The sequence below is a fragment of the Cavia porcellus genome, unplaced genomic scaffold (genome assembly GCF_034190915.1).
Source record: "Cavia porcellus strain 051 isolate PalLab524CR breed Dunkin Hartley unplaced genomic scaffold, mCavPor4.1 scaffold_3, whole genome shotgun sequence".
Taxonomy (NCBI): Eukaryota; Metazoa; Chordata; class Mammalia; order Rodentia; family Caviidae; genus Cavia; species Cavia porcellus.
In genome coordinates, this window is record NW_026947486.1 from 117,662,158 (window position 1) to 117,683,197 (window position 21,040).

At 50.5% G+C, this 21,040-nt stretch overlaps 1 protein-coding gene across 2 annotated transcripts; it reads right to left on the minus strand.

Annotated features, from left to right (window-relative positions):
- Positions 1-11,522: 11,522 nt before the first annotated feature.
- Hmgb3 (high mobility group box 3) lies at positions 11,523-16,258 on the minus strand. Of its 2 annotated transcripts, none has more exons than XM_003461325.5 (5): positions 16,163-16,258; positions 14,020-14,174; positions 13,681-13,820; positions 13,041-13,215; positions 11,523-12,428 (listed from the first exon to the last, which is right to left on the minus strand). In XM_003461325.5, the coding sequence occupies exons 2-5, from the start codon at positions 14,167-14,169 to the stop codon at positions 12,285-12,287; spliced, it is 609 nt and encodes a 202-aa protein (XP_003461373.1). In that variant the 5' UTR covers positions 14,170-14,174; positions 16,163-16,258; the 3' UTR covers positions 11,523-12,284. The 2 variants fall into 2 exon arrangements, with proteins under 2 accessions (XP_003461373.1, XP_013006407.1); XM_013150953.3 differs by having other exon boundaries at positions 16,046-16,174.
- Between the last annotated feature and the right edge of the window lie 4,782 nt (positions 16,259-21,040).

Below are 21,040 nucleotides of genomic sequence, written 5' to 3' on the forward strand. Positions count from 1 at the left end.
CCCACCTCCCACCCTCATCCATTAAAGAAACCATACTTTAAACAAACATGCTTTGAAAAGAATGCCAAAAACCAATCCTGTCCACAAAGGTGGAAATAGTCTCCATCTACTGAAAACCACCATAAAAAGAAAACAGAAAATGAGAATCAAAATGATTAGCTGAAAACTGGCCCAAAAAACCAATGATTAAAAAAACAGTCTCTAAATTGGACCTAATAGTCACAAATCAGTATTTAGAGACATAAAAAAATCCTGAACCAGATATTCAAAAGCAAAAAACTGAAATAGAAAACAAAGAAAAACAGGAAGCTGGTGCACACCCAGAATCCCAGCACTCCGGTGGCTGAGACAGGAGAATAACAGAGAGTTTGAAACCACCCTGACCTACACAGTGAGTTCAAGACCTGGCTGGATCTCAGAGCCAGATCCTGTCTCAAAAAGACAAACAAGAGCCAGGGATGTAGCTCAGTGACACAGCACCTGCTCAGCAAGTGTGAAGTCATGAGTTCGATTCCAATACCCACAACAAAAGGAAGCTGTACATGGTGGCACATGCCTGCAATCCTAGCACTTGGGAGGCTGAGGCAGGAGAATCATTGTGACCTCAAGGCCAGCCTGGGATCCATAGTGATTTCAAGGCTACCTTGGACTACATAGCAAGACCCTGTCTCAAAAAAACATAAAACAAAACAGACAAGCAAAAGCAAGAAGATATGAAATAAGAATTGGCTAAATACAAGAAACAAAGTAGAAAAAGACAAAATCATCCTATATACAAGACTAAATTATAGTATGTCCATAAAAGACACCAGAGGTAAGACATAACTGAAGGAAAAAAGCAGAGAGAGTAAAATGCAAAATGAACTGAAACATCAACAACTCTTTCAGAAGCGAGCTCACTGCCCCAAGCTGGAAGGACAGCAGGTGGATACAGAGAACCCAACACTGGCCTCTGCCAGAATTCCTGGCAGAGCAGGAAAGCTGACACATTGCTCAGCAGCGTCCTGTGGCAAGGCTGAGAGCTTCAAACTGCAGAGAGAAGGCAGTCACACCTGTCAGTGTGACCTCCAAGAGCTCTACCAGTCCTCTCAGGGAAAACTCCAGAAAACTTCCTTTGGGCCTCAGGCAGGGGCAGAAGAAAGTGCCAGTATGATCAGCTAGAACATTCTCTTTCTGACAAGGCCTGTCTTCACCATTTTGAAATCATCCAGAACATTCTGTTTCTGGCAAAACTTGTCTCCACCACTTAAAAATCACCCAGAACAGTCTGCCCCTCACAAGGCCTGTCTTCAAGATAAACAAGCCTGCTCTGCCAAGGTTTCATCAGAGCCCAGGCTGTGTGGGGGAAGGAAAAGAAGGGGCTCAAGCTCTCCAAGCCGTGGAAGGCAAATGGCCAACTCCGACCCCGTCTCTCCGTCCTGGGCCACCTAGGGACCGTGATCCGCAAAGCACCTGTGAGGGGCACAGGCTAGTAAAAAGCCATGACACAGGCACAGAAAGCTCTTCTCCCCTCCCCTCAGCACCAATCACAAAAGCCTTCTTTTGCCTACAGCCTTTTATCAGCTTTCCATAAAAATTTCACTTACACAGCAAAGGAAAAAAAAAAACACTGTTTCAAAACACAAAACAAGCTTTAGATACAGCAAGGATGTTCAAATTGCCAGACCAGAAATGGAAAGCAATTACAATTATTATACTGAGAGCACAGGGGAACATGAAGTCCTTTCGAGGGTTCATTGGGAGAATGGATGTGACAGGGGAAATGAAGGTATTGCAGAAGGGTTAGGAAGATGAAACAAGCAAAGACCAAATGTACCTACGGTGAGAGTCCTTAAAGAGGTTCAACAAAGCAATGGAATCCAATTAACACAGAAGCAAGCCAGGTGCAGTGGTGTAGACACATCATCCCAGCACTCTGAGAGGCTGAGACAAGAGAAGCACAAGTTCAAGTTCAGCCTGGGTAACTTAGAAACTTAGCAAGACCATGTCTTAAAATAAAGAGTTAAAATGGCCAGAGATGTAACTCAGTGCCAGCGTCCTGGGTTCCATTACCAAAGTAGCAAGGATCACATGAAATCAAAACTCTAATGCAAGTCAAGTTTTCACAGCTGAAGGCACATCTCCAGCTCCACACTGGAGCGAGTCTTATACAGCTTATAACTGCTAATGAGCCGTCGAACTGGCACATGCTGTAAGTGTCACCCAGTGTGGGAAAGCATAAGCCGAATGCATAGCCAGCAGATTCGTGAGAAAAAATTCTTAGGTGTGCATCATCTGGAACACTCCTCTCTCCCTGAAAGGAAGGGTAAGAGAGACTTGGGACCTAGAGCGGCCTGTGTGGCTCTCTGTGGCCCCTCTGGATCCACCCTCTACAGTCCCCTGCCCTGGAGGAGGACACTCACCTCTAGGGACCACATTGTCAGGGACCCTCTGCTGCCTTCATGCAACAGAGAGCCTTCTTCTTGTGGGATCTTTATTTTACTTATTTAATTAATTTTATTTACTTGTTTATTTTGGTACCAGGGATTGAACTTATGGCCTTGCACTTGCCAGGCAGGTCCTTATGCCACTGAGCTAAATCCCTGGCCTGGGGTCTTTATTTATACACCCTGTCAACAACATTTCCTAGAGCAACTGTTTCAACCAATGAACATGAAACGAGAACTCGAGAAACGAGACAGTAGCAGCACGCAAGAAAGAGCAGTGACAATGTACTACGCATTTGGACTTAAGCATAATTATTGATAATGTAATGAAGCTTAAGGCTCTTAATAAGAAAGAATTTGTAAAGACTTTCACTTCTGGTATCGGAGCAAATAGGAGCTCCATCAATGATTTCCAAGCCAGGCATGGTGGCACATACTTGTCATCCTGGCACTTGAGAGACTGAGAAAGGAGGATCACTGCAAATTCAAGGCCAGCCTGGACTACACAGAGAGTTTAAGGCCAGCCTGAACTACACAGTGAGACCGTGTCTCAAACAAACAAACAAGAAGAAGAAGGAGGAAGAGGAGAAGGTACACTAAACTTAACTGCAAATAAGACAGACATTAAAATATAATAAAAATACACGTTGACAACTTTACACCAATGCATCTGAATACATAAATGGGCAAAGGCTTACAAACTGTGCCTTGATATACAGACTCATGGAAACAACAGAAAGCCTAAGTGTCGTCGTACTAGCCACCAGCTTCCCCAATAATGTCATCCAGCAAGTCATCCTGTGAAGGTCACTAGCTTCCAGGAGCAAGCACAATCTGGCATAGTCCTCTAGCTATGAAATAAATACACGCGAGAAAACACCAGGCGCAGGGGAGTTTACCAGAATAGTCAGCAAGACTCAAATGTTTGCTCCTTTGAGCGGCGCACTCACAATCAGGCTGGTGCAAGACACGGAAGAAGAGAAAAGTCTCCAAATCATGCACAAATACAATAAGAATGAAAATTGCACAGCGATTTTTAGAGAAAAAAAACTAAACAAAATATCAGAAAAGTGAAGTTTAATGGTCTGAGAAAGACAATGTATCTTAACCAATTTGAATTTGTTCCAAGAATACACGATCCTTTAATCTTAGAAAATCTGTAAGTTTCATTCACCACATTAATAGATCAAAAGAAAAAGCCTATGATTATCTTAGTAGATACAGGAAAGGCATCTCATAAAATTCAATTCCTATTCATAGTTTTTAAAAGCTTTTACAAAACTAAGGGAACTGAATCCAGTAAACACTCTCAGAAAGCCAGGTGTGCTGGCATGCACCTGTAATCCTATTCCTGGGAGGCTGAGGCAAGAGGATTGCCATGAGTTCGAGGCCAGCCTGGCCTACATAGTGTGACCATATTCCTAAAAAACAAAAGCAGAAAGAGTCTGAATAACATATGTAAAACACATATTATAAAATGTGAAAAAAACTGAAGCATTGCTTTAAATTGGGAACAAGAGAGTTATGCCAAAACCACCATATCTATTCAATATTTTGTTCAAGTTCCTCACTGGGAAAATAAGACCAAAAACAAAACTATAGTGGGAAGGATTAGAAAGGGTTAAGTAAAATTGCCATTATTTAAGATGCCATGACTGTCTACATGGAAAACGCAGAGTACATTACAGATAAATTATTAAAGGGAGAATGTAGCAAGGTGACTGTGACAACATTCTATAGAAAGCAATTATGTTTCCATACATCAGCAACAAAGAATTAGAAATTTTTCCTTTGAAAAAAACACCATTTAATCATTTGGAGAATTTCCTATGGCCACATCTCATAGTCTGAGTAACTACAAGATAACAATACACAATGTATTAACTATTGTTATTCTCCTATTATATTGTTATGACATTTTGTTTTATTTTTTGCCATCAAATGAAAAAAGAAAAACACTATGTACAATAGAAATACAATCACAAAATACTGAAGAAGTCTAACAAAAGATGTGTAAGATTTACATTTACAGACCATTGTTGAACGACCTGATGAGAAGCCACGTGAAGACAGTGCATGTTGCACACAAAATATTGCACACAGTATATTGCACACAGAAATGTGCAATATAATAAAGAGGTCGATTCTTTCAAAGTTCATCCATGCATCCAATGGCTGTGTGATCCCAAAGCCATCTATTCCTTGGAACCGTACATGCTGGTTCTCAAATGTATGTGGCAGTGTCTTACCCGGTTTCTCATCGCCGAGACTCAGTGTAGACACCCACAGCTCTAAGGAGGAGAGGTTCAGCTGGGCTCAGTCGGTAGAGGCTAAAGTCAGTGTGACCCACAAACAGACCTTAACTGCTAGAACAGAGGATGCACTGGATGCGAGCTATGGGGCGCAGCAGATCGGTAAGGAAAAGAGCTTATTCCATAATGTGGCTGGAAAAGATAGTCATCTACATGCAAATATGAGGTTTGAACACTTACGTACACTATCGGCACAACCATAAGAACAGAGAATTTCAACGACGGCAGCAAAGCTGTCCAGTGTCACACAAACGCAAGATGAACGTGTCTTCCACATTGGATTGCAGAGGGATTGTCCCCATGAAGACACCATTCAGTGGCAGGAGAGATGATGTCACCTAGCAGGTGCTCAGACAATGGCAGACATCTGGAGATGTCAGGAAGCCAAGAGGAGAAGGAGCAAAGGCATCGTGCTCCTCTCTCGTCTGCTCTTCGATGTCAGGACAGTTCCTCCCACTGGCCAAAGCTAACTGGCACCAGTGGCCATCTGAGGGCAGGGGGACAGCATAGAAGAAAGCTGAGAGCCCACAAATGACAATAAAGATTTGGTACCTTTTAGCTGGGTGTGGTGGTGCACACCTATTATCCCAGCACTAGGGAGGCTGAGGCAGGAGGGTCCCATGAGTTTGAGGTCAGCCTGGGCTGCATAGTGAGTTTGAGATCAGCCCGAACTACATTTCGAGACTGTCTCAAAAAAGAAGGGAAAAAATGTCACCCTAAAACTCAAGACAAGATATTTAGCAAAGCATTTGATTGACAAGGATTAGTACAGAAAGAACCGTAAATCAATAATAGAAATAAAACAAACAATGCAATAGGAAAATAGAAGACATGAGCAGACATTTGTAGAAGACGAAACACATATGGCCAATACCAAATGAGCAGATGCTCAACCTCATTAACAATCAGGGAAATGAAAATCAAAATCAAAACTGCAGTGTGATGCCATTTTACACCCATGCAATTGGCAACGAGCAAGCAAGCCGGCAAGTAATGGAGAGGCGCTGGGACGACTGCGTGCATCCCGCGTTGCTGACGGAGCGGGAGTGAGCGCCAGTGCCACCGCTTAACCTAGCTCACTTGGCATCCTGTTGTGGCGCTGGGGCAGCGATTCCTCTTGCAGGGAAAGATGCAGAGGGCCAGAAACTCAGCCTGAAAGAGGAGCAGCGACCTCTAGATTTTGGGAAAGGTAGCACGGGAAAGGGAGATGGCATTTGATTGGTGGGTGTTGCAGCAGATGTCAAGCAGCCCGCCCCGCTCCCCTCTTAACAAGCCGATTACTATTCCGGATCTGATCCTTGCACTTCTCCAGGTCCGGGGTTGTTAAGTGTTGAACTCTAACAGCTGAAAGTGACATCAAAGCTCCCACAATCGCCGCGTTCTGATCCCATATTGAAGCCCTTAGTATAGATCACAAGTTGAATTTGCTTCTCAGCTGAGCATGGAGATTGTTTTATTTGATTGACTGTTTTGTTTTGTTTTTTTGAGACGAAGTCTCACCATAGTTCAGGCTGGCCTCAAATTCGTGGGGGTCTTCCTGCCTCAGCCTCCTAAGTGCTAGGAGATGGTTTTATTCCTGGGTGAGGAAAGGGGCTGACAGGGAAAAGCTAGCAGAAGAGAGTGGGCAGTCAGCCTCTTAGAAGGGTTTTCCTTCTCAAAATTGTTATCAGTGCATAATAATTGTCCATATCTGTAGGCTTCAGTGTGACATTTTCCCATACTCCGTCCTCCTAATAGCCACTAATTACTGTTCCACCTTCAAGTGGACACTTTGATTTCCACATGCAAGTGAGTATGCAGTACTTGTCCTTCTGAATGTGTCTTATTTCACTTAACCCAATCTCCTCAGGTTCCATCCATTGTCTTGCAAAAGACAGATTCTCATGTTTCCTTATGGCTGTGTAGTACTCCATTGTGTATGGAGATCATATTTTGTTTATCTGTGCATCTAGTGGTGGCTACCCAGGCTGACCTTATAGCGTGGCTGTTGTGAACAGTGCCCCGAAAAATGAATCTGCAGGCATCCTTTAATACTATTGGCTGTGCACCAGGAATGGAACATCCAGGTCATACAGATGCCAACCAATGGGACTTATTTATGGCCTCATGTAGTGGAGAGGCCCTCAGGGTCTCCTAGGATGACCAGGGTGCAGCTGGGGCACGAAGAGACTTTATGTGAAGCCGGTTGCCCCAGCTCTCATGCCCAGGAGGGCAGTGGCTGCCTGGAATCTGGTCAGCCCCAGGTCACAGTGGGCAAGAACACAAGAGCCCTGCTGGGGTCCAGGGCCCAGCAGGGAGTGGTTTCTGTGGAACCTTGGGACAGTAACAGCCACAGAGACTGTGCGCTTCCACTCCATTGGAGGCAAGCTTGGAAGTCTTTGGATTTCAGAAAACGAACTAGGAAAGCCCAGGTGCCACGTGTTAGCACGCAGCAGCAACAGTACAGGGTAATGGGAAGGAATGCAAACCTGACCATGGAAGCGCCTTTCCCTGGCTGGGCCTGCGGCCGGCTTTGTGACCAGGCCCATACCGGAGCTGTCATGGTCCACTTGCAGGCGAGTGGAGACTCAGCTTCATTCACTCTGGGCTGCCCATGACCTCCAAAGATCTTCCCAGCATTATGGGAAGACGGGCATGCTCCACCGCGCCCTGCAACTTGCTTCTGATGAATTGAAAGTGGCTGTGGTTGGGGCTGGGGATTTAGCTCAGCGGCATAAGCACCTGCCTTGCAAGCAGGCGGTCATGAGGGTACCGATAAAAAGGAAAAAGACAAAAAAAAAAAAAAGAAAGAAAGAAAGAAAGAAAGTGGCAGTGGTGCAGGGATTTCCCCTCTGAGATCAGATTCCATGTCATTGTCCCAGTAGGACTTCCACTTTGGTCTGCAGAACCCAGAGCCAAGCCTTGCGTGGCCTGAGGCAGGGCCAGGGAACAGGAACTGAGGATGTGTACAGCTGCTACACAGCCAGCGTTTGATACTGCCTGGCGAACCCCTATTGCAAGCCGGGAGTGGTGGCGCAGGCCTGTAATTCCAGCACTTCTGAGGCTGAGGCAGGTGTATCTCTACAAGTTCGAGACCAGCCTGGGCCACATTGTGAGTTCAAGGCCAGCCTGAACTGAGACACTTGTGTCAGCAGAAAAAAACAAATAAAAATGGTGGAAAATTTGGAGATTGTCCTCCTGCACTGTCTGCTTTTGATATAAACAGAAAAGACTTTTTGACATAGAAAAAAGCAATTCAAGAGCCTGCGGATGTGTGTAAAACATCAAGCCTGGCCCAATATTTCCAAGTGACATATTTCAGCCTTCTGCTAATGTTTCCCCACTGATAGCGACCTGTCCTCGGGTTTGAATGGAGGACAGCAGCGTCATATGTTACACACATCCTGCAGCAGGGACTGTCACGTTCTGCAGTCAACACTGATTGCCACAGTGGCGGAGACATTCTTCAGGCAGATTCAGTCTCCCCCAGGGCAAGGAGGGCTCTTTGGATCTGGGTCTGTGCTGGATGGGAGAGGGTGCCCCTTGCACCCAGGGAATGAATTTCCCAGCCTGGTCCCACAGGAAGGAAGCAGCCAGCTGTGTAAACCAATAGCACAGCACACTTGCTGAGGATCTGGTCACACATAGGTCCCTGCTGCTCTTCCTGTGTGAGCTGGGCCTGGGCACCCATCCTGCCAAACCTGCCTCCACTTGGGCCACTTTTTTGCTTTGTTTTTTTTTTTTTTTTTTTCATACTGGTATTTGAGCCCAGGGCCCTCGCACTGAGTAACACACCAGCCCCTTGTGGATTTTATTATAAAGTAGGGTCTCCCCAGGCACGGTGGCACACTGTTGTTATTACAGCACTCAGGAGAGCTGAGGCAGGAGGATCTCTACAAGTTCAAAGTCAGCCTGGGTTACATAGTGAGGCCCTGTCTCAAAGAAAGAAAGCAAAGGAAGGAAAGAAGAGGTGTACAATGTGCTGTTTTGAGATACTGTAATATATGCAAGAAAGCGATGGCCCGTCGAACTTCATATCCATCATCTCAGGCTTCTGTTTTGTTTTTGCTTTTTGTTTTGTTTTATTGAGACAGGGTTTGACTATGTAGTCCATGCTGGCCTTGAACTCACTCTGCAGCGCAGGCTGGCCTCGAACTCTTGGTGATCCTCCTGCCTCAGCCTCCCGAGTGCTTGGGAGGACAGGCGTGTGCCACCACACCCAACATTCAAGCGCTCTTTCTGTGCCTGGTTTATTTTCCTCCGTGTAGTGTTCTCCAAGTTCACCCTCTGACCACAAAAAACAGGCTGAATAGGACGTCATGACATGCACAGCTCAGGGGTAGAGCATTTGCCTAGTATGTGTGACACCCTGGATTCAGTCCCTAACTACACACACACACACACACACACACACACACACACACACAGAATTTGTGGGGTGTGTTGCTGCCATATGCCTGCGCTCCACAATTCTGGGAGGCTGAGGCACAAAGGTGGCAAGTTCTAGCCCAGCCTGGGGTGGGTGGAGCTCTGGGTTGCAGATGGTTCCTCAAATGAAGGAGACAGTAACTCGGGCTGCAGTGTGAGGCATCCCGGGTGCCCACAGTCCATGTGACACAGGGGCCTCTCCCCATGTTTGAGCATTTGTTTGAGGGTTTTCTGTGTGTGCTTGTTTTTGTTTTTTGAGATAAGGTTTTGTGTAGCCCAAGCTGGTCTCAAACTGGTGGTGATCCTCCTTGCCTCAGCCTCTCAAGTGCTGGGATGACAGCGTGCTCATCGTCCCCTTCACAACAGCCCTGGTGCACCTTGGTAGGTGGCAGAGGCCGCGGCCCTGGCAGGCTGATAGTCTCGGGGACTTTGCCCCCACACCAGCAAGCTGTTCTGAGTAGCTATAACTTCATACAAGGCAAGAAATGCAGCCCCTGCAGCCTTTGTCTTTTGGAGACAGGGTTTTGCAGTTTGGGCTGGACTTGAACTCACTAGAGAGCCCAAGCTGGCCTCCAACTCGCTTCAATCCTTTCTCAGCCTTCTGGGGTAACGGATGTGTGCTACCACACCCAGCTGAGTTTTGTACTGCTTTTATTAAGGTTATTCCTAAATTTTGACTTTTTGATGTTCTTAGAAATGGAATTGCTTTGTTTCATTTTTACATTGTTCATTGTTGATACACAGAAATGCAAGTAATTCTTTTCTTTCTTGAACCCCTTTATCAACTCCCATGCCCTGCCATACCCCTAATTTCGCATTAGAGGGGTGAATGTGTAAGTCTCTCTTCCAGGTAGGGTGTGATGGCATGTCTGTCATCTCAACCCTTGGGATGCTGAGGCAGAAATCCCAGGAGTCTGAGGCCAGCCTGGGCTACACAGTGAGTTTAAGGTCAGCCTGAACTTTATAGCAAGACCCTACCTCAAAACCGGAAATTTAAAAATATTAATCTCCCTTCTTCTTTCTTAGATTCCACATTAGGGACGATGTGTAATCCTTCGCTTTCAGTCTGGGTTATTTTGCATAACAGGATGAGCTCCAGACCCATCCATCTTCCTTTGGATGACAAAATGTCCCTTCTTCATAGCTAACACTCCAGTAATTTTTGTTATTTCTGGGCAGTCCACACTAAGCACTCATTTTCATGTTTCTCTGGTGTACCACTGCCTTGCTGAATCCATGTATTTGCTCTGAGAGGTTTATCTGGAAACTCCTCAGGACTGTGTAGCAGCAAGGACATGTCGCTGCAGTTTGACGTCTTGGTTTCCAGCCTGGCTTTTCCTTCCCATGCCCCTATCAAGCAGCAGCCCACCGACACCCACAGCACTTCCTTCTGCCACTGCCACTAGGCACTGGCTCAAGGCTTATCTGGCCTTGGGCACCTTCATCCAATGTCCCTTTCAATGTTAGCACCTCTGGGGACAGTGGAGCTGGTGCCTCAATCTCCCTGAGAGGGAAAGCCTCAGATTGCAGGCAGATTACTTCTCGAGGAAGACTAAGAAAGGTCACTGCAGAAACCCAAAACGGGGTTGGGGGTTTAGCTCAGTGGCTTAAGCACCTGCCCGGTAAGTGCAAGGTTGCGAATTTGATCCTTGGTACCAAAAATCCTAAAATGGTATAATGGCCAGGTAAGTAGTGCATACATGTCACTCAACACTTGGGAGGCTGTGACCTTGTCTCAAAAAGTTACCCTTAGTCAGACACCTACCTATCATTCCAATAAAGGCTGAGGCAAGAAGACCAGTCATCTGTTTGGAGTCAGTTTTGCCCTCCCCTGGTTGGTGAGGTAAGTTATAGTGGAGGGGCACAGGCCAGGTGTCTCACCCATCCCTGGGGGATCTCACTCACCCACATTGAGCCTGTTTGTCCCCTACACATTGCAGAGGCGGCTGTGTCCAGGAGCAAGCGCCTCTGCGTTGACGGGCCACAGGCTTATGTGAGAACTAAGGAAAGCTGAGATAGGCTGTTCCAGCATGGGCCACGGCCGTGGGGACAGACAGCTGTGACCATGACCATGAGCAAGGTTCCTGCCCACCCAGCACCTGACAGGACGGACTTCTACACCTGCTGGACCTGCAAAATTCTCAACAGTGAACTCAGAGGAAAAGCTCTCAAAATTAAACACCACAGCCTGGTGTGCCAGCCACACCTGTCATCCCGGCACTTGGGAGGCTGAGGCAAGAAGATCGCTGTGAGTTCTAAACACGTGCGCACGCACATACGTATGGCTGTCTATCTAACAATTTAACAGGACCACAGGTAGCAGGCAATTCTAGCCATACTGCCATGGGTCAGAAACTTGCAGTTATCATAGAGCAGATTTTGAAAAATGTAATACTGTTTATTTAACTTGGAAAACATTTCAGCATTCTAAACATACAAAAAAATAACACAACATTGCAAATCGTGTTAAAGTACAGAAGCCTCTTGAACCTTCGTGGACTCTGCCAATAAAGCATTCTACGGTTTGTTTAGAACAGTTTCCATCTACAGCACTTAACTAAAAGAAAGAAAACCAGTAACAAATCCAAACAAACACTTCTCATGCCAGCTGACCCTCTCGGACCCCAGCTAAGACAGGGCAGCAGGATGCTAGGTCACTATATACAGAAGCTAACGATGCCCGCCACAGCCACACCAACAACAGGTTTACGGTCCCCTCCTGGTGGCATCTGTCCCACAGCCTTGGCGCCAAGCAGTGAGCATCAAGGGTTTGCCTGGGTTGCTTTGTTCTTTTTACAAACTCTAGATATGTACAGTTGGTAACTCAGGGTTTCTAGCCAATAACCATGTAGTTAACACCACCTTACAAATTAAACAAACGCCTTTCACAGCAACAGCAAAGTGCAGAGTGAGGAGAACACAGTGCCTTTTCAATTTAAAAATGTTTGGCAATATGTACAGCTTTGATACAATTTCACAGCGTTCCGGACCCCCGCGACCACACTGGGCAACTACTGCCAACTTCTGGAGCATTTTGAGAGACTACAAGATCGCAATCGGGTTGGCATTTAACCTAAGAGACGGTCAGTCACGGCGCTCCCCTACTCTAAGGGATTCACAAGGAGCCAGAAAAGATTTTTTATTCATCCTCCTCCTCCTCTTCCTCCTCTTCCTCTTCTTCCTCCTCTTCCTCTTCATCTTCCTCTTCAACCTTTTTCCGGGCAACTTTAGCAGGACCCTTCGCACCGTCAAATTTTCCTTTAGACTTATAGTCAGCGACATCCTAGAAGAAATGGGACATTGATTTCCAAGCATCATCAAAGTCATGTTAACAGCCTTACTGAAACACACAGGCTAGGCCAACTCCACCACTGAGCTGTGGTGGAGTTGGCATTATTATAGTGCACCGTTGGCACTATTATTTTTTTCCTTGAAGAGTAAAGCTGGAAATCAGGGATGGTGGCACATGCCTGTAATTCCAACACTCTGGGAAGCTGAGGCAGGAGGAATCCAAAGTTGAGCCCAAACCCAGGAACTTAGTGAGATCCTAGCTCGATAAAAAATAAAAAGGGCTGGGGATGTAGCTCAGTGTGAAAGCCCAGTGTTCCAACCCTAGCACTTAAAAAGGCGGGGCTGGGGATTTAGCTCAGCGGCATAAGCGCCTGCCTTACAAGCAGACAGTCATGAGTTCAATTCCCCGTACCAATAAAAAGGAAAAAGACAAAAAAAAAAAAAAAAAGAAAGAAACTTAAAAAGGCAAAACTGTAAGCCTGCCTAAAACTGAACTGTCAAGATCTAACATGGGAACACCAGGCAATTGCACAGGGAATCTTGGGGGAAGTGGTGGCAGCCCCTTGCGCGGAGCTGCACAACCACAACCCAGCAGCAGCCTTACCTTCTCATACTTCTCCTTCAGCTTGGCCGCCTTGGTAATGTAGGGCTGCTTTTCGCTATCACTCAGGTTATTCCACATCTCCCCCAGCTTTTTGGCCACATCTCCAATGGAGATACCGGGGTTGGTAGATTTGATCTTGGGGCGGAATTCGGAGCAGAACAGGAAAAATCCAGACCTGGAGGAGAGAGAGAAAAGAAGTATATAATTTAGATAAGGATCTACCAAATAACATGTGAGCTTAGGTCGAATCCCCACGTTCCTGAGCTTGAGCCGGTTTTTCTCACCAGCAGTTCTTCCTACATGGCAAGTGTTGCTATAGAGTTGCAACTTCTTAGGCTGCTTAAGGTGTGGCACAAATGCATGGGTTTTCAGTTACATGATATGGGGTAAAGGACCTACCCAGGGGGCCCTGGCACCCAGAATCAGGGGGTCACTTTCTGAGTAAAAGGGCAACAGGCCACCACTGTGCATTTCTGCACACATAGACATACACACTTACTTAGGGCTCAACTGCAGGTGACACTGATACTGCATTTTAAAAGTGTACGTAACAATATTTCGCAAAGGCATTTTAGATAAAGTACCTTTCAAGCAAAAGAAAAGCTCGCCAACTGTTACTTGCAATCCCACAGTCACTTACGGTGGTCTTTTGGGGGCATTGGGGTCCTTTTTCTTCTTGCCTCCCTTGGCGGGTCCATAATCTTTCATCTCTCGGTCATAGCGCACTTTATCGGCTTTGGCCATTTCATCAAACTTGGATTTCTCTTTCCCGGACATTGTCTGCAAAGAATGGGGCCTGTTAAAATCCCTCTGTACAGGACGCACACCGTGTGGCTGGCCTGTGACTCAAGTAGCTGTTGTCACCATTACAAGCAAAGGCTGCAAAGGAGGCTAAGGCTTAGTCTAAACTCCCAAAACCCTAAAGATACGGGGAGACTTGGAAGGTCAACCATGAAATACAAAGGAAGCAACAAAATACCTTCCACCTCTCCGAGCACTTCTTGGAAAATTCAGCAAAATTGACAGGGACCTCCGGGTTCTTCTTCTTGTGCTCCTCTCTGCAGGTCTGCACAAAGAAGGCGTACGCAGACATCTTGCCCTTTGGTTTCTTGGGGTCCCCTTTAGCCATCTTGACTGTGAAAGAGACAAAGCAGCAGCAGAATAAGAAATGGAATGAGGACTAGAGGAAAACTTGAAGGCAAGGCACAATTCCAAACTTTCCAACAGGAAGCCCCTGCCCCAGTGCCTGATAGCTCTAGCATAGGAAAGCAAGGTGCTAAGGACATTGGCCTCACTGTCACTTGTCATTTAACTTGGGACTGGCATGAAGTGCACTGGTTTGTGAGGTGCTTGTATTCAAGTTGTTCAAATGGGGCGAACTAAAGTGGGATGGCTGGTGCTGCAATCCTGAGCTACTTGTGGCTTGCATGGCTTGGGGGCAAAAGCCCAGAGTGGGTAGGGTACACAGAGGGTGCATGTGGAAGGGGTAGGTGGCACAAGTCTGAAAGCAGTAACTAAACCTATCTCTTTAACTCCTACCTTTGCTTGAAAAACACAAAAATGTTAAATGGTTATTGTTGCTACCTAAGATCAAAGCAAAAAAAAAAACATAAATGGGGAACGTTAAATATTACTGCTGTGGGTGTGTTTTGGTTCAGAGAATTGGCTTTTATTACAGGGTAATGTGCAAAGTGACCAGGCAGCCCTCGTACTGGTAGTGCCAATATGTCACTGTCACTAGGTAAAGGGGAAGGGGATATCCAGAGAGCTAGTCTTGCCCCTATGAACGCTCTATGTAGGTCCAGCCAAGAACAGTTTGTCCAAAGTTTCCAAATCAAAATGCAGCTGTGGTGTGTCATCGTCCCTGTCCCACCTCCCGCTTCCCGCCATCTTTTCCTTTTCCAGCACCCAAGGTCATCACTAGAAAGCTCAAGCGCTCCCCTCAGCAACGATAGCCTCCGGGGCCCTGCAACGGCAGCCCGAGCGGTGCTTAGCCCGGCGTGGGGAAGCCCCGGCAGGCAGCTGGCAGCGCCACTCGGCCCCCGCGCTGGCTCCCCCAGACACCCTTAATTCACCTTCCATTTTATCCCAAGCCTCCCGATGAAAGAAAGTGCCCCTGAAATCCGCCGCTGCCACCTCTGGGGGACGCGCGGGACCGGGGGTGGTGCCGGCGCGCGGGGGGGCGGGGATCGGGCCGGCAGCCGCCGCCGCCGCCGCGCCTCCCGAGCCCGGCTCGCTAAAATGGCTGATCCGCGCGCGGCCAGGCGCGGGCAGCGACGAACAAAGCGGCCCGGGCTCCGCAACCGCTGGCACCGCCCGCCAGCGGGCCCCCGCCCCGCCCCGCCAGGCCCGGGCCACCCGGGGGCGCAGGGAACGCGGGGGCTGCGGGCCGGACCTCCCCGCCCCCGGGCCGGGCACACGGCAGGGATAACAAAGGCCCCGCGCAGCCATGACGCGCGGCCGCGCCGGAGCCCGCGGCGGCCTCCCCGGCCCTGTGTGCCCCCCGTCTGGAGCCGGGGCTACTGGGGCCACCGACGCCGCCGGGCCCCACCGCCAGCGCCTGCCCGCCCCGCCGATCCCGTGCCGCGCCAGCCATGTTGGTGGCGACCTCGGCGGCGACGGCGATCGGAGGCCGGGCGGGCAGCAGGGACAGCGAGGACAGAGTGGCCACGACCCCCGGGTCCCCACGCCCGCGACTACCATGTCTACAAGCCCGCGGCGCAGTCCGCGCTCCGGCAGCGAAGTTTGCGGGCGCCGCGGCCCCGGGCGCGCACCGGCCGCCGCCCCCCGCGGAGTCCCCGCAGCCAGGTGCCTGCTCCCTGCCACACTCTGTACCCTATCGCCCTCGGTCGGGCCTCCGCCGCTGTCGCACAGCTGGCCGGGGGTGGGGAGGCCTCGGGCCCTTGGCCGCTGTCCCCGGGGTCGCCTGGCGAGCGCGGCTCTGCGATGCCAGCCGAGCCCGGGATCCAGGGACACGGGCGAGAGGCTCGGAAAAGTTGCAACACCTGGATCGACTCCCCGTTCGTGGCCAGGCTGCAGGCGGCGGGCGCGGGGTCGGCGCGGCGCGGGCAACGCGGGCCAGAAAGTTGCGCGGGCGCTGCGGCGGGCGCTGCGGATCGTACCTGTATTGTTCGCGAGTCTGGGCAGCGCAGGGCACGACGCGCGGCTCGGGCTCCCAGCCTCGCGCTAGCTGCCTCCACGAGAGCCGCCTGATTGGCCAGCGGGCTCTGCCGTTTAAAACAGCCTCCTCGCCCAGCCATTGGCTGCGGCCCTCATGCATATTAAGCAGGCGCGGGCGCCCATTGGGCGCGGTCTCTGGGATCATTCATTCAAACGGGAGGACCCGCGGCGCCAGTGGCAGGGGCTAGCCGAGAAAGACAATGTTGCTGCCCGCCCACCCTCGCCTGGTCCTCTCCAGGCTGAGTCTATCTCAGGACTCCCCCGCGACCCCCGCAGGCCTTGCCCTCTGGCGCGGATAGTGGAGGTCAGACAGCCCATACTGCGCTTTGCTACCGCCGCGCCTCGGCTCTGCGCCCCTGGCTCTGGACCCTGGCCTCTGGCCCAGGAGCCTCCGGAGTGGGTCACGGGGTTCGTGGTCCCCACTTCCACCCGAGGCCCAGCCGGGAGCTCCGCACACCCGGCGGCTCCAGCCTGGCTCCGCTGACCGCCTGCGCGACAGGGACCTGACCCCGTTGCTGCGTGTCGCGAGCCACTGGTGGGCGGCCCGCAAAGGAAAAAAGGACTTTGCAGTAGTACATGTGACAAGCTGTGGCTGTGACAGGCAGGGACTGCAGGTGCCCACACGGCCCTCTCCTCCGCAGCACTCACCCTGGTGAGGGGTACACGTCCTGGAATGAAAGAATGAATGGGCTCCCTGAGCTCTTCTACACTTAGCCACTGCAGATGAAAAGGCCCTGAGCAATGCTTGACAAAGTGTGGGGGTACACTGGGACCCTGCTAAAGAAGGTACAGAAACTCATGGGATTTGGGGTGCCTGGTGACCAGCAGGCATTGCTGGAATTTGAGGAAAGGATGGCTAAGGACCCTGCGCTAGAACGAGGCATCTCACCCCAAACCCCAGCAACAGTTTTGTTGATCTGGAAACTATCTTAAGGGGCCTTGGCTCTGTGGGGTACCAGGAACTTCCTAGACAGGATGGAAGAAAAAAAGAGCAGTGATGGGCCATGGTGGCACAAGCCTGTCATCCCAGCACTGGGGAGGCTGAGCCAGAAGAATCGCCAGCTTGGTCTTCAAGGCCACCCTGGAATACATGGAGGGATCTTGCCTCAAAAAAGATCTTAAAGGTTGAGACTTGGAGAAAAAAGTGCAAAGGACAGGCAGCCTGAATTTGGGGTTTTTCTCCTTTAACAAGAGGCCTAGCTATTCAGAGCAAGGCTGCCAGCACACCAGCTCGTGCACACGGGTTTGCTGAGGCTTCCACCATAAGGGGGACCCATCTAGGCACTGAGCCAGCCGTCTAGGTTCCCAGACTCAGTGGCTAAGGGATGGGTACCCTGGTCCCTGTCTGGCCCTGTGACTCCATTAGGAACAACCAAGTAGTTGCCTGCCTTCTACTTACATGCCTCTGCGACAGGGAGCTCACTACCTTACGTCGGACTGTTCTTCCATGCATGTCATCTCTGAGCCAGGGGTCACCTGCCTACTACATTCTGCAGGGAGTTCAAGGCAGGTCAGGCCCTGGCTCCAAACAGCCCCTCTGCCACATTGCAGGACCCACAGCCCCAGCCCACCCTGTTCCTTTTCCTGTCTCCACTTCGCCAAGGCCAGAGAACAGCAGTTTCTGGCTACTCCCCTCTCCTCTGCCCAGGTTCCTGAGCCCCTCAAGATCACCAGGCCTGCATAGGCCAGCCACAATGTGACTTGGGGTCGCCCACCCCAACCCCACCACAGCACCACACAGGCGGTCCTCTTAGAGTGACATACAGCAGATTCGCAGGGGCGTCCTCCGGTACCAAGGAAGCACAGGAAGCATGTGTAGCTCCATCTCAGCTCCAAGCGAAGCTTCTCTTTCTGCCATGGTGCTCTGCCTGAGGCTTCTAGCAGAGGTTGGCCGTCATCAGAACCTTACAGTGCAGCACTATGACATCGCTGAGCACCTAGGACTGAGGTGGTTTCCGTGGTTCTCTGAAAGGCAAACATACCCCATCCAGCTACCTGATATCCCCAAGTGTCCCTGGAGTCCTCGGCCAGCACCCCAGGGCAGCCTGTGACCCATGGGTTCAGACCTCACAGGGATGGGACGAAGCTGGGCAGAAGGTGCCCATGCCTGTAATCCCAGCACTGGGGAGGCTGAGGAGTGAGGGTCTCAGAGTTCAAGGCTGGCCTGAACTACACAGTGAGACAGTGTCTCAAATAAAATAAAGTAATAAAATAAAAATGTTAAAAGCAGCTGAGCATTGCCCTTCTGCAATCCCAGCATCGCAAGAGGCTGAGGCAGGAGGATTGCCCAGCCTGGGCAATCTAGTAATTTAGGGAGACCCAGCCTCAAACTAAAAGCAAACTGATGGGTGGAGGGCCCAGTGGAAAAGCCCTCACTTTAGTCCCCTGTAACCACAGGGAGATTGTCTTGAGCCCAGCCGAGATCACGACCTTTCAGTACAGGATTGGAGAACCTTTGTGATTCTGCTGTGATAGATAGGATGTCTTTGACTAAAGCTTCCTGCCCTGGCCCCTCCCTGCTGTCCTCCCCGGCGCCCCCCCACCCCACCCCGACCCGGCAGGCACGCCCTCGCTCCCCTCCCCCACCCCTGCTGCTGCCCTGGGGTGGGTGGGGGTGGGGTGCTGAGCTTTCCAGACCTACCATTTCTTAGGTCTTTCCTGTGTGCCAGGCTTCTCTATGTGGCAGTTGTACCACCCAGAAGTCCTTGCAGCACTACAGCTGGGCCTCCTGGGGCACCCAGCACTCACAGGCTGGGGGTTGTGCCCGAGTCCCCACGAGGATGAATAGCAAAGCCAAGTCAGAAAGCCCAGTCTCTTGAGATTTACTGTCATATGTATCCTACTCTTCTTTTTCCCCTTTGCATTACTGTGTACTGAACCCCACCCCTTTGCACTGAGCTACATCCCTGGCTCTTCTTCGTGTTCTGTTTTGAGACAAGGTCTTGTTAAATTGCAGTTGTCCAGGCTGGCTTATACTTGAGATCCTCCTGCCTCTGCCTCCTAGAGAGCTGGATGACAGGCACTTATAAGAGCTCCGCTCCATCATGGCTACAGTGGCCTTTGGCTTGCAGGTGGGAGCAGCTAGCATACTTGGGAGGGGTTCCTAGTTCCACATCTGTCCGGGCTTCTGAGGATGTGACAGTCTGGATCCTCACAAGCAGGTCCCTTGCTTGGCCTTGGCTGCCAGCCAGGTGGTTTGGTCCCTTCCCAGGTACTGCCTGCCTGCCAGGGGTTGGGACAGACTGGGACATGCTGCCTATCCTGCTGCCCTGGGGGGCAGAGGACTGAAGTAATTTAGCATGACACAAGCTTACCTTTTCCTTTGTTCTTTTTTGTTTTTAGTGTTCTTGGTTTGGAGTTTGTTTTGCTTGAGCCACCATCTCGCTTTGTAGTCCAGGCTTACCTTGAATTCACTTTGTAGTGCAGACTGGCCTCAAACCTGCATGGATCCTCCTGCCTCAACTGCTGGAGCACTGGGATTATAGGCATGTGCCACCACACCCAGGTCTAAAGCATTATTGTTGTAGGAGTTTTTGGTTTTCCCAGGGTCTTTTCCTAGCCCCGCCTCACTGGGTGGCCACCCAGTCCTAATCCACAGAGCCTGAAGACTGAGGCCAGGAAGAGGGAGGGAATGTGAAGAGTTCCCTCCCCCCTTTTCCCCCCAGCAGCCCCAGGTCCTGGGGGCTCAGCAGAGGCGGAAGCACCACTGCAGTGGGGTCACTTCTGCACACAGCCCTGCCCTGGCCAGCTCTGCCTCACTGCTGGGTGACCCTGGCATCTCGCCCAGGAGCTCACAGGCCAGCTTGCTGCTCACACTCTGCATAGCACAAGCTATTTCCCGTTGCCTTTAACAATGCTCCTGGGCAGCAGGCCTGGTGTAGCACACAGGTCACCTCATCATTGGGGAGGCTGAGGCAGGAGGATCGCCATGAGTTCTAGGCAAGCCTGCCTGAGATTAAGCAAAATGAAGGTTCTCGGCGCTGGGGTTGCAGCTCAGGGTGGAGGGGTGGGGGGTTGCACACCTGCCCAGCACACCACCCCCAGCACTACCACAGAGAACCACCCTCACACCCTCTTGCTGAACATGCTTATTATGAAGAAGCAGGAATAGGTCTCTGGGGTCCCTCTCTTTCTGTTCCCCACCTTCTCCTTTCTCAGGTTTGCGTTCACACTGAGCTTCAGCCCCAACACACTGCTAAAATGTTGAGACATGGGTTCACTGGGTCACTAAATTGACTAGACTGGGCTGGAAATTGGGAGCTTCCTGCCTCAGCCTCCAAGAGTGCTGGAATGCCAAGCACAGGCCACCATACTTGCAGGACTCCCCTTTATTCTTAATGGTCACTCGGATTCTTCCTCGTGAAGGAAAGCTTCACTAGGGGCAAGGAGCCACTGCTGCCTATGCCAAGAGCCACTACTCCGAGACATCTACCAGTCACAACCACCTCCAGGGCACCTCCCCCCGGAGGCTCAGCTGTCCCTGTACCTCATACCTAGCTGCCTGGGTCACTGGTGTCCTCTGCACAGCTCTGGTCGCCATCTGGGGAGTTACCTGCTGAAGTGGGGTGAAGGAAGGCAGGCCAGGGCAGGAAAGGGATGCTTGTGTCACTGCACGCCTGCAGAAGGACCCAGCCGCCCACTCCACACCACAAGGACTCCTGGCTGGGCTGGGTTGGGCAGCACATTCAACCCTGACACAGTCTACCCTGTCCCTTGTCCAGGAGGGCATGGTGGCATATGCCTGTCACCCCAGCATTCAGGAGGCTGAGGCAGGAGGATCCCCTCCAGTTTGAGGTCAGCCTGGCCTTCAACGTAAACCC